The sequence below is a fragment of the Notothenia rossii genome, assembly GCF_949606895.1.
Source record: "Notothenia rossii genome assembly, chromosome: 3".
Classification (NCBI taxonomy): Eukaryota; Metazoa; Chordata; class Actinopteri; order Perciformes; family Nototheniidae; genus Notothenia; species Notothenia rossii.
This window is the reverse complement of record NC_136901.1, coordinates 57,275,455-57,288,652: the sequence shown is the minus strand read 5'-3', so window position 1 is coordinate 57,288,652 and position 13,198 is coordinate 57,275,455. Positions and strand designations below refer to the sequence as shown.

Sequence of the window (13,198 nt, the reverse complement as noted above, 5' to 3'; positions counted from 1 at the left end):
GAGCCTCTTCCATCCACATGCTGGCACTCTAGTGAGTGTGTGAGGCAGTGGGATGGTGTGTGTGGGATTACGTGTGTGTTGATGTTAATGAAGGAGCAGCCAGTGCAACAGGGTGCCTCACTCGTTGTGTGACATACAGTAGAGGAAACATCCTTCTCATCTATACACTCAGTTTGGGATCTCTATAGTACCTTCTGCTGTTTCAGTATCATCCCTTACAACAGAAACGACACAGGAAGAGGGACATAGAGAGACAGCCCTCAATGTGAAGAATTCAATGAAATACGGAAGATAAATATATTCTGCAGCAAGATAAGATATACACAAATCTATCAGGTGAATGTTGTGTTATTATTCAGATATTATATATATTTAGATGCTTTGGTAACACCGTTAAACGTATGTGCCAAAAAAGCCCCATTGAATTGAATTGAGAAGAGAGACAGGCAGAAAGACACAGAGGGACAGGCAGAAAGACACAGAGGGACAGGCAGAAAGACACAGAGAGACAGAGAGACAGGCAGAAAGACACAGAGGGACAGAGAGACAGGCAGACAGATGCAGACAGAGGGACAGACAGGCAGAAAGACACAGACAGGCAGACTGAGGGACAGACAGATGGCAGAGAGACACAGAGACACAGAGGGACAGGCAGAGAGACGGACAGAGGGACAGGCAGGCAGAGAGACAGAGGGACAGACAGACAGGCAGAAAGAAGGACAGAGGGACAGACAGGCAGAGAGACGGACAGACAGGTAGAGAGACAGACTTAGGAGGAGCAGACAGTAGACTGTAATGATTCCAGATGAGCTGAGTGTTCTGCCTGACAACTGAAATGAACAGGAATCAATAGTGAGAGCGTCTGTCTGCAGCAGATAAGACACACACACACAATGTTGACTATTAAAGACGACAGCTTGAGATATTACACTATTAGTTATGCTATTTTTAATCAGCTATCATATTTAATTAATTCTTCAGGTCAGATGTTATCTGGGTGTCAAACTGTGCGACTGTGTGTGTACGGTGGGGGGGGGGGGGGGGGCGGTTAGTGTGTGTGAGCGGTGATGGGGGGCTATTACTCCTGTAATGGGCAAGAGGAGGAGGGCTAATCTAAAATATGGAACCTTGAAAGGACACAAAATAGAGAAACAGGATGGATGGAGAAAAGAGGGAGAGGAAGTCAGACCCTTTCTAAACACTAAACTGGTGGGTTTTAAAAGGCAGCCGGTTTGGACAGAAATGTTGTCAGTATTTCATATTTTGATATGTATTGATATGATTCTTTAGTTCAGTGTTCAGAGTTTCTTGTCACTGCGTCACACAACACATTTAGAAGGTGAGACACTCTAACGCAGGATGAACTCTGAACTCTGAGGACCCTTTCCTACTGTGTGGAAAGGACTCACATTATCATCTTATCCAACATATAGCCATGAAGGATGCAGGGCTGCTCTTAGCTCTAAAAGGCTTAACATGTGTCTCACATATCTGTACAAATAATAATACGATTATTATAAGTACAGTGTTTTGAATGTGAGTTTGGACTGCATCAAATAGCTGATCAACGGGACAATCAATACAGATGATCACTATTTGATTTTCAATGTATTATCACGAGATATGCAACTGCTTTTTGAAGAAAGCAGAGACACAAGTTAGAGTGTGCTCTTATGCGCTTTGAACATATTAGAGTTAGTGCATCGGGGATTCATTCAATACAATAATAACACATGTGTGAACGGTGTTCATACTAACCATTGGGACAGAGGGGACAGACAGAGGGACAGACAAAGGGACAGACAGACAGACAGACAGACAGAAGGACAGACGGACAGACAGACAGACGGACAGACAGAGAGACAGAGGGACAGACAGACAGACGGACAGACAGACAGACAGACAGACAGAGGGATAGACAGACGGACAGACAGAGGGACAGACAGAAGGACAGACAGATGGACAGACAGACAGAGGGACAGACAGACGGACAGACAGACGGACAGACAGACAGACAGAGGGACAGACAGACAGAGGGACAGACGGACGGACAGACAGACAGACAGAGGGACAGGCAGACAGAGGGACAGACAGACAGACAGACAGACAGAGACAGACAAAAGGACAAACAGAGGGACAGACAGAAGGACAGACAGAGGGACAGACAGAAGGAGAGACAGACAGAAGGACAGACAGATGGACAGACAGAAGGACAGACAGAGGGACAGACATAAGGACAGAGGGACAGACATAAGGACAGAAGGACAGACAGAGGGACAGACAGACAGACAGACCGAGGGACAGACTGAGGGACAGGTGGACAGACAGAAGGACAGACAGAGGGACAGACATAAGGACAGAGGGACAGACAGAAGGACAGACAGAGGGACAGACAGACAGACCGAGAGACAGACAGAGGGACAGACAGAAGGACAGACAGAGGGACAGACAGAAGGACAAACAGAGGGACAGACAGAAAGACAGACAGAAGGACAGGCAGAGGGACAGACAGAAGGACAGACAGAAGGACAGACAGAAGGACAGACAGAGGGACAGACAGAGGGACAGACAGAAGGACAGACAGAGGGACAGACAGAGGGACAGACAGAGGGACAGACCTGATGAAGGTTGCCCCCCCCCCCCCCCGTCTCTCTCTGTCCAGCAGAGTGAGATCAGCAGCTCAGGCTAATTATAGTAATTATGATTCATTACTGGCTGAGATTAATTTAATAAAGAGGAGGCTGAGCAGAGCTCGTTAACCTTCATTAGAATAATTACAGACACAAGACACACGGGCTCACTCTCAAGAACACACACACACACACACACACACACACACACACACACACACACACACACACACACACACACACACACACACACACACACACACACACACACACACACACACCGACTGGTGAGACGGAAAGGCGCTTCGGAGGAGGTTGGGACTGCCCCTGTGTGTGTGTGTGTGTGTGTGTGTGTGTGTGTGTGTGTGTGTGTGTGTGTGTGTGTGTGTGTGTGTATATATGTGTGTGTGTGTGTGTGTGTGTGTGTGTGTGTGTCTGTGTGTCTGTGTGTGTGTGGGGGGGGGGGGGGTGTTACTGTATTAGGTTAGTAAAGAGCAATGATATAAGGTTGAACCTGATCTTTTTGATTTAAACTTGATAATAATCTAATCATGTGAAATATGTTGACATAATACATTTCATTCAAGTTTCAGTTTTTCTCAGTGAAGTATTTTTGTAGGCAGCAAGAGTTTTAATTACAATTCTGAACTGAGGTAAAATAGTGTTAAGGGGGAAGATTTTCAATGTAATGATATAATCAATTATAATAATAATTTGCATAATTTGTGTTATTAAATACTGTATATTATAATATTATTAATACAATTATAATTGTTCATGTTCTTTGGTCACAGATTGCCGCATGCACTTCCTCTCAGTAGCAGTGTGTTCACAGTGCTTTATAGTTTTCTTCCACCAGTTAAAATGCTAATATTTCCCAAGGTGAATAAACTGCTGTGATTTAATCTGGTTAATATATTGACTGTTTTAAAATAAAGCCATAAAGCCTCTGGGCGGAAGCAGGAAGTAGATCAGAAGGCTGCCATAATGGGTTTAGCTCTCTGATTGGCTAATCATGTCTCATTGTTTCAGTCATTATTTTGCTCAACTTTTAATTTCTTCCTCCTAAGGATCATTGAGCAAGGCAATTACATGGAGCTGACCTTGTGTATTAGGGCCGGGGAGGAGGACAGGAAAGATGTCCCATCTCCCCTTTCTTTTTTTTTATTTCTTCAACAACAATATAAAAAGTGTGGCGTCAGAGCCCCCCCCCTCCTCTGTGGCTGAACATGAGAGTCGACGGAATATTAAGTCCCTAGCATTAGAATAAACACGTCGTGTGTTAAATCAAAATCCAATTCTGTGGTCTATTATTTTCTGGCATAGTAATGACTGTCAAGGATTAGGAATCAATATTTCACTGCAGCGGGGACATTACCGGCTTTATTCGGGCCGTAATTGAGTTTTGAGGAGGCCCTACCCTGGAATCTGCATTCAAGATAAGGCTCGCTCTTTCCTTGTGTGCGCGAGTAAAGCAGCGCAAGGCGACACATCAGCTGCACGTCAATTACACGCGGGCCAGTTAACCTTGGCCCCAGCGCAAGGCCTATACTGTACCTGCTGCGCGAGTGAGCAGCAGCCTATCATAGGGGTGCAGAAAGGAGTCCTAAAACCTGGTAATAAGTAAGCATTTTACCATATCCGGTTCACTTGTCTTGAAGGAAACGGCTCTTTGAATGCCTGAAATAAGGTCAGTGGTTAGCACAAGCGGACGAGATGTTCACGTTTTTGGACATAAAATCCGTCAGTAGCCTAAATACTCACGTTTCAAACACTTTTATGTGTCATAAAAACAGAGATTGTTAATAGTGACTACATGAGATTAGTAGCCTACACGTGATTTGACAAACATTAACCAATTTAAGCTTATTAGTGGTGGTGGTGATGTGAAGTCATGTGACCATGCTGTAGTTCCTTTATAGTCCAACGTTTTTAACATATTGCAATTACGCTTCGCAAAATGTTTAAATGATAAAAGTGGTGTTTATATGTGGAGTTTATCCTCCTGAAGTATTATAAACATGTCTTGGCCACAGATCTTATTTCCTGCAATACTCAGAAATCCGATGGAGAACTTCCACCCATTGCTCTGTTTGAAATTAGCAATGCAAATGTTTGATGGGCCTAAACAGAACTGGTCACTGCACCTCACCTTCACTCCTATGTAAACTATTTCACTTCATTTTGTCAGGGAGAAAAGAAGAGCCAGCTCTCTCCCCCTGTTTCTCCTCGTGCTCGGATAGTGACGGCCCGGATCGCTCCGCGCGCAGCCCCGAGATAATAGACTATTAGTGGAAGTGGGATTCATTTGTAGCCAATTACAAGCCGTAGAGTTGAATAGGAATGCATAAATAAGGAGACACACACACACACACACACACACACACACACACACACACACACACACACACGCACACGCACGCACACGCACACGCACACGCACACATATATGATAGGCCTATATGATAGTGGGTCCTCGAGGGGCCAGCTAAAAGCCAAAAAAGGCGTTGAGAGAATGGGAGGAGAGCGGGGGCTTCGCTTAACTAATAGAGAGAGGGAGGGGGGGCGAGAGCTAGTTTGAACTATTAGAGAGATAGATCAGTGCCGTCCCGCCTTCAACTCCTGTCAGGCTTCCAGAGCGCGCACCCATCGGTGAGCAGACAGAGCGCGCGGGGCTGGAGGTCGGCACGCTGCTTTTATTGTGCGTGTGTTTGTGTGTGTGTGCGCCGACACGGGATAACGGTACCGTACAGGACACACAGTGAGCCGATCAGCGGAGAGGCTGCGGGAATGCAGAGAGGACAGAAAGTTTGACGGGATTCGGTTCTGTGGAAAACTTCTCCTCACTCTGGATGCTGATGGATCCCCTCCGAGTCAGAACCACACGGTCCCTTTAAAACGGCTCGGTCCAGAATCTTTCCATTTTTAACCGCTCCTAATTTTTAAACCGGATTCTTGATATATGGGACAGGGACAGTAAAGTGATGAACCGGGACAGATTGGTGCCGGGGCCCGGGGCAGACGGGGTCCAGACTGTGATTAGCCGGGACAGAAGTGCACCGGGGCCCCTGGCGGACGCGGTTCAGCCCGTGATGAGTCGGGACAGAGCGGTACCGGGGCCCGGCGGGGACGGGGTCCAGACCGTGGTGGGCCCGGACAGCATAGACATTCTGGAGGGAGCAGCCGCCGGGGAGAAGCGGCTCTTCTCCAGCGCGGGGGCGGGAGGCAGAGACGCTCAGGCCGGGGAGAACCACTCGGAACCTCCGCCTACCAACCCGGTGTTAGCCCCGCCACAGCAGGTAGATGCACGCAACACCTCACGGGTATTTGGGGGAGAGGGTACACTCACAGAGTGAACAATCCAGACCCAGAAGTAAACAACATCCTGCAACATTCTCTCTCACTCTTTTATGTCCGTTTCTTCTTGCACTATTTGTTTTATGTCTTATAGGCCTACATATTATGTTGCATTGCTGGAGGAGCATGCATTTAAGATTTTCATTTCCATAACTACACTGTAGATGTGCAAATGACCATTAAGCCTTTGAACTTTGAACATATAAGCCTATAAATTGCATTGAAATAAACAGGAAATATGGTAAATTGTTTGCCATGAAAAGTAACAGAAAGTTGAAGTGCAAAAATAACTGAAAATGCCCCGTGGTAAACGACAGAGGGTGTGTAAGCTATGTGTATTTCTTTGTATGACAGCTGTGTTCCTGTGGGCCTGCCGCCATGCAGGCAGATGAGGCCTTAATTAAGACATAGCAGTAAAATTATCCGCCAATTTGCTCTGGTAATGAGATGGGGAAACAATCACAATACCTACAATCAAATGCATTTCTATAAAAGCTCACATAATGTAGTTGTTCCTGCAAACTGTATTGTGATTGAATCCTTAAAAAAAACCTTACAAGTCCACTCTTTCAGAATGATCTCACAGTATTTCCATTTACTTTGAAATGAAAGCCTATACGAAGAAGATCCAAGATGGTTATAATTGAAAAAGTACTCCTGTTAATTCTAGAAAAATAACCCTACATCCTTGGATTAAATGTCATGATCGTAGATTAGTTTGTGTTTCCTATCTGAACTGGACTATCCCTCTTAATCACACCGAGCTATTGTGTGATTCTTCTTATCATCACATGTTAATAGGCCCATTGGTCCAACCCGCATGCTCCCTGGGATTATTTCAAGGGAGAAATTATAATATTATTAATGTGGGATTATTCATGTCGACATGCTCCAGACTGGCCTCATTAATTAATGAATGATCCTAATCTGTTATCTACTCCATGCACTCGGCCGCCTTTTGGGCTTCACATAAATCTTCTGGATATAAACTCAGGGTTCATATATATATATATATATCATATAAACATGGGGGACACACACAGGGTTAAACTCATGCAAGGATTTGTGATTTTTTGGGAAATCATAAACCCATGTCTTCATTCAACTTCAAAGTGTCTCTTAATGTCTTCTCATCCTGACTAACACGAAGAAGAGTTTACTTCCTTTTATCCCTTCAACATGAGAACCATATAAATAAAATTGGATTGATTCGTTCGCCCTCTGATACCTATTGACCGCTACATATTGGAAATAGGAAATGTGTTTGATTTGTGGTCATGTTGTGTGTTCGCTTTATGAACACACTTTAGCGCCGTTTGATTGGCTGTTCGATACCCGATTTACACATAGGAGACACATGTAGTAAAGTGTATTTCACGGGCCATATGACATTTATTACAATGATTATTATTACTATTATTTGTATTATTATTATTATTATTATTATTATTATTATTATTATTATTATAAGTAGTAGTAGTAGGCTAGCATTAGTAGTAGCCTAGTAGTAGTAGTAGCCTAGTTGTTGTAGTAGTAGTAGTAGTAGTAGTAGTAGTAGTAGTAGTAGTAGTAGTAATAGTAGGCCTAGATGTAGTAGCATAATACTAGTATGCTATTATTATAATTATAATAATAATAATAATAATAATAATAATAATTATTATTATTATTATTTATTTTGTATTATTATTAATAATAATAATATTAACATTATTATGACGAGTAGGCTATTATAAACAATTCAAAATACAAAATAATCGATCATCCAATATCTGCAGCTCTTACTCTCTAGCTGTCAATGAATAATTCCAATGCGTTATTCTCCAGGGCCCCACCGGGCACCGGACCACCTCTTTCTCCGTGCTGGACATCCTGGACCCGAACAAGTTCACGAGCTGCCGAAGACAGCAGCACGCCAGCCAACGGGGTGAGCGCGAGCTGAGCGCGTACGGAGCGGAGAACCGGAGAGGAGGAGCGGGGGAGCGCGAGCCCAGTGTGGAGTCGGCTAAAGGCTGCTACGTTGCGGAGGAATACCAGAGCAGTGAGTCCATTTTACGGATCTACCTTTAACGGCTGCTCCATCATGTTCCGTTAATGTTTTCCCGCCAGTCGCCGCCGCTCTTTCTCCGTCCAAATGTCTTCAAGCTTACATTTTCTGAAGTAATTCAGCCTTTTAAAACATTGATTTCGTTTACCCAAATCTTTATCTGTGTGTGTTTATTTTTTATTGTTTTGATTTGAGTATTTAACTGTAAAAATATATTTAGTAATTGGTGGTAAACCTGTCTTCATTACGCCAAAGCTCAAATTAAGTAGATTTCGTTTTTAATCGGGGTAGTAGTTGTTTGTGTGAGAGAACTTTTGTTAAACTATTCTTTTCAATGTACTACATATAGACTTTCCTGATTTGTTGATAGTAGGCTATAACTGTTAATCCTGATGGAATGTGTTTGTTTTTTTAAAACAAAACCTTCTGATCGAAAGTTAAAGTTCGTTCTCAATCGAAGAAAAAGAAACGCATCGCCTTAAATTGAAGCTCCGGTAAAAAATAAATAAAAAGCACGAGGTGTATACGGCTCGTGCGTGTGGGATGAGTAATACTGTTAGAATATCTGTCTCTGTATTTTTTGTGTGTCACACATTTCATTCGTGTGTTAAATGAGTCCGGTTCATGGATAATTCGTTTACCCGTTGCGTGTTTTCTCTCCTCTACTATTTCGTTTTTTACTATTCCTGACCTGTGATAAATACACAGCAGTCAAAACACATTCGAAGAAAATAAAATATACACTTTCCTATACAATCCATTTGAAAATGTTTGTACTCAATGATACAAAAATGGAAGGATTTGAATAAAAGGGTGTTGATAATTACACTTAAAATGGGACAAAGAAGTCTTATCAACTCATGTTGAGATTTTAAATGTTGGTTTCAGGCTGCAGTGAAGAGTAGTTACATATTATGGAATATTTAAATATCAAGGTCCTCATTGTTAACACATTTATATTCAAATTCATTCAAATGATTTCTGTACGTTTTTTGTCAGGAAGCATTATGTAATATTAACAGCATGTCTGTACCCAACTGTAAACTCTGTGAGTCAGACAGAATATTGTGAAGTATGATTGGATTCAAATATATGAGATCTTAGTTTTTAACACACCAAACCCTTGACTAAAATGTCCATTTCATTATCAGCTCGAACATTAATGATTACAAAAATAAAACAAATATCTGGCCAGTCAAAAATAACTAACGGGCTATTAGTGAAAAACAAACTCATTTTTGGTAATACACCATAGCATAATGCAAACTGTAATGTTAAGGGCTTATGAGTCTCCTGTAGCTTTAATATTTACTAATGTGAGGTATATTATTATATATATATATATATATGTATATACAGTATATATATATATATATATATATATATATATATATATATATATATATATTACACACACATATTTATATATATATCTATATATATATATATTAGGGAGTACAGGCCTCAGTGATTTTTATTGTGTCACATTTTTGCACTGCCAAGTTAATTTAAACATTGACGTTGTCTTGTCAAATATACTGTTGCCATCTCATTTACACTATTTAACACTAGGAAAAGACTGAGCCGAGGGGCCTCGGGCCACTCAGGCCCCCGCATCTCTGTGTGACTTTCATTTACCAATCACCACTAAAGCTCAATCTTAAAATGAAAGGCTCTGACTGTAAATCTGACCTGGTCTTTGTTGTGTTTCCAGAGGAAGGCTTTGTGTTCAGGGGCCAGGACGAGGAAGAGGACTACCACAGAGCAGGGAGTCCCGACTCTGAGGCCGCAGACGGGCCCTACAGCAGCGAGGAGAGCAGCTCCGCTCTGCCCTCCAACGGAGACAGAGAGGGGGGCCAGCAGGGTCACCAGGACCCCGACAGAGACACCAAGAGCCCCGCGGGCCAGAACACCGATGGCCAGAGCACCGGGAGCCAGGGCTCGCAGGGGAAACCCAAGAGGAAGCGCTCCGGCTCGGACTCCAAGTCGGGGAAGCCCCGCAGAGCCCGGACTGCCTTCACCTACGAGCAGCTGGTGTCGCTGGAGAACAAGTTCAAGTCCACGCGGTACCTGTCGGTGTGCGAGCGCCTCAACCTGGCCCTGTCGCTGTCCCTCACCGAGACCCAGGTCAAGATCTGGTTCCAGAACCGCCGCACCAAGTGGAAGAAGCAGAACCCCGGGGCGGACACCTCTGCCCCCACCGGTGCAGGGGGCGGAGGATCAGGGGGGGGAGGCATGGGGAGCCTCAGCCCTCTCAGTCAGTCCCCCCCGTTAGGCGGGCACCTGGCCATGCACAGCTACGGGGGCCACCACCACCACCACTCCGCCGGCAGCCTGGTCCAGCTGCCCTTCCTCACCGCCAGCCACGTCCTGTCCCCCTTCATGCTGGGGACACAGAGCTACGCTGCCCCCGCCTTCTACAGCACACACCTGTAGACCTTCACACACACACACACACACACACACACACACACACACACACACACACACACACACACACACACACACACACACACACACACACACACACACACACACACACACACACACACACACACACACACACACACACACACACACACACACACACACACACACACACACACACACTGAGCCCAGGGAGACTGAAATGTTCCAGCAGACAGACTGTCAGCTCTGCTCTCCTTTTTACTACCAACACTTCAAGGCTTTAATTTCAATGGATTATTTTGATAGGATGTGAATATCTACCAGAAACTGTACATACATCTATGTTCTAGCTCCCTATTCCAAATGCTGTTTTAAACGACGTAATAGACAAATAGTTGATTTTTTTGTTTAAAAAAAAGTCTGTCGGAATATTGAATGTTTATTTATGACTTAAGGAATGGCTTGATCTATTGTCAGTGACGTGTACCTCCAGCTGTGGTTGTTTTCATTTCTCTTATTTATTGAATTTGTTATGTTTCCATAAAATCCTTGGATGTACTGAATCCTCAGCTTAACATGATATCGTCCTTTATATTAAATAATGTCAATGAAAGCGTGAATGGTGGCCCGGTGAAGTCTTTGTGATGGAGCAGGACAGCAGGACGGACCTATTTTCTGTGGGTCCCCAACTCATACCCTTAACAGGTACAATTCAAAATAACAAGAGCCATTCTAGTGTCCACATGCTAGCATGCCAACAGTGATGATGCTTTGGTATTATCTTTTCAGTGTAGCATGTTAGCATACTAACATTTGCGGATTTGTATAAAACAAAGTGATGAGGAAATCGTCAATGTCATCAGTTCTGCAGGTGTTAGGTCATAAACTATAGTATGGGACATGTTAAAATGTTGACCTGATGATGGTCAAAGTATCACTAGAGCCAGGCAGATTCCTCCTGAGGGGGATAGTTGGACGGAAAAGTCCATCCAATATTGGTTGGGATTTTACAGTCTGGACAAACAAAGTACAGGCTGATGGGTTTTCAGCAGCAGGTCTGGGGTCAGATGGATGTGATTCAGTTCAGCTTCACCACTCACAATCACAGCAGAGATGCTTTCACTGTGTGGGGGTGCTCATTGGCAGCGGGACGTCCTGCTTGGAGAAGCAGTCGACCAATCAGAATGCATCTTCCCACACCGCTCCACGACAGTGGACACATTAATGAGTGAGAGCTGGTAATGTTAGAGGATATGTCCCTTAATGACTCAGCAAAACATTAGGCTTCATGCACTTCAGTTCAATTTAGCTGGTATTACAGAGAGAAAGTGGGACTTTCAGCAGTGTTAATGCTGACTCAGCTGTCTATCACTGTGTAACGCTCATGCAGACTGTCCCAAACAAGAGGGTTGAAAATGTATGCAGCATGAACCGAGACATCTGCCAGTCTCTTGATACCTCCTTTAGAATACTGCCATGCAGGGCCGTCCCTGGCAAACTTGAGGCCCCACGCAAACAGGCCCTCTGTTTTGCGAGCGTCGACGGGGGGGCTAGTGGAGCCTCGCAGTGGCGAAACCGTGCCGCGCCACACTAATTGAGCCGCATAAGCACATAGGTGCGCCGCATTTGCGGCTCAGTTGAGGCTCCCTCCGCAAGATGAGGCCCCCGCCGCAGGGTGAGGCCCCCTCCGCAAGGTGAGGCCCCACGCAGTCGGCGTGATCGGCCTGTAGGGAGGGACGGCCCTGCTGCCATGTCGTGCTCTGTTAACACACGTAGGCAATGTGTTCATTTCCACCCTGTAGTGTTAGCACAGGACTGCTGGGCCCTCACAGGAAGTGATGATGGCAGCTGTTAGCTAGCTAGCTAGTTAGCTGCGATAATTTGCCGTACCAGATGATTATAAACTTCTCAAATAAACTAATAAAATGTATGTGGCCTTTTAAACCAATATAATGGAATGTTACTACTATGTGGTCACTATGCAAACGTTACTAAAAAAACACATGCAGAACTTTTATTTAATATCTACCGGAGCAACTGCAATTGCGTAGTTAACTTTCGACATCTTGCCAAGATGGCGGTCATTAAGTGCGAGAAGTCAACTTGTTGACCATTTTGAATGGATCATCTAAGTACTCGTAGTGCATTATAGTGCCATACTTCACACTGTAACACATATGCATTCGAAACAGCAAACGTAAGTACAGAAACACACAATTTGAGACACAACAATTATCTTTATATTCCACTTTCTTCTTCCTTGTCAAAACCTTTACTAAAACTCCTTAAACATTATCTAAATGAAGATTTGTATTGCTAATCATGTATAACAAGTTCTATAGTTTGAAATGAGTATTCATTTTGTCAAACTTCTTCAATATAACTTTCAGATTCATCAGAATGAATGTATAAAGTATTTAAGAGCTTTAAGATCATACACTGGGATGTGACCATTCTGTAACTGCCAACCTTTGGCATTTCAGTACCTACAATTGCAACTGATTACTATCATGACATTTATTTTGTAATTGTTATGTTAAGCCTTCACATTAAAGGTTGGGTAGGTAAGTTTGAGAAACCGGCTCGAGATACACTTTGTGTTATATTCCATGGAATGCTCTTAACATCCCGATAGCAATGAATATCTTAAGTGCTTTGACAATAAATCCATAAAAAAATGACATCTGTGGAAGCCGTGGTACTGTAAAAAGCACGAACAATCATCTGAGCCGGCCCGGCTAAAATAACTGGATGG

At 43.7% G+C, this 13,198-nt stretch overlaps 1 protein-coding gene across 1 annotated transcript; it reads left to right on the top strand.

The window, feature by feature from the left end:
• Positions 1 to 5,543: 5,543 nt before the first annotated feature.
• On the top strand, positions 5,544 to 10,470 carry nkx1.2lb (NK1 transcription factor related 2-like,b; the record flags this gene model as incomplete). The annotated part of the gene is made up of 3 exons (XM_079671986.1): positions 5,544 to 5,929; positions 7,815 to 8,028; positions 9,749 to 10,470. The coding sequence occupies exons 1-3, from the start codon at positions 5,615 to 5,617 to the stop codon at positions 10,468 to 10,470; spliced, it is 1,251 nt and encodes a 416-aa protein (XP_079528112.1). The 5' UTR covers positions 5,544 to 5,614.
• Between the last annotated feature and the right edge of the window lie 2,728 nt (positions 10,471 to 13,198).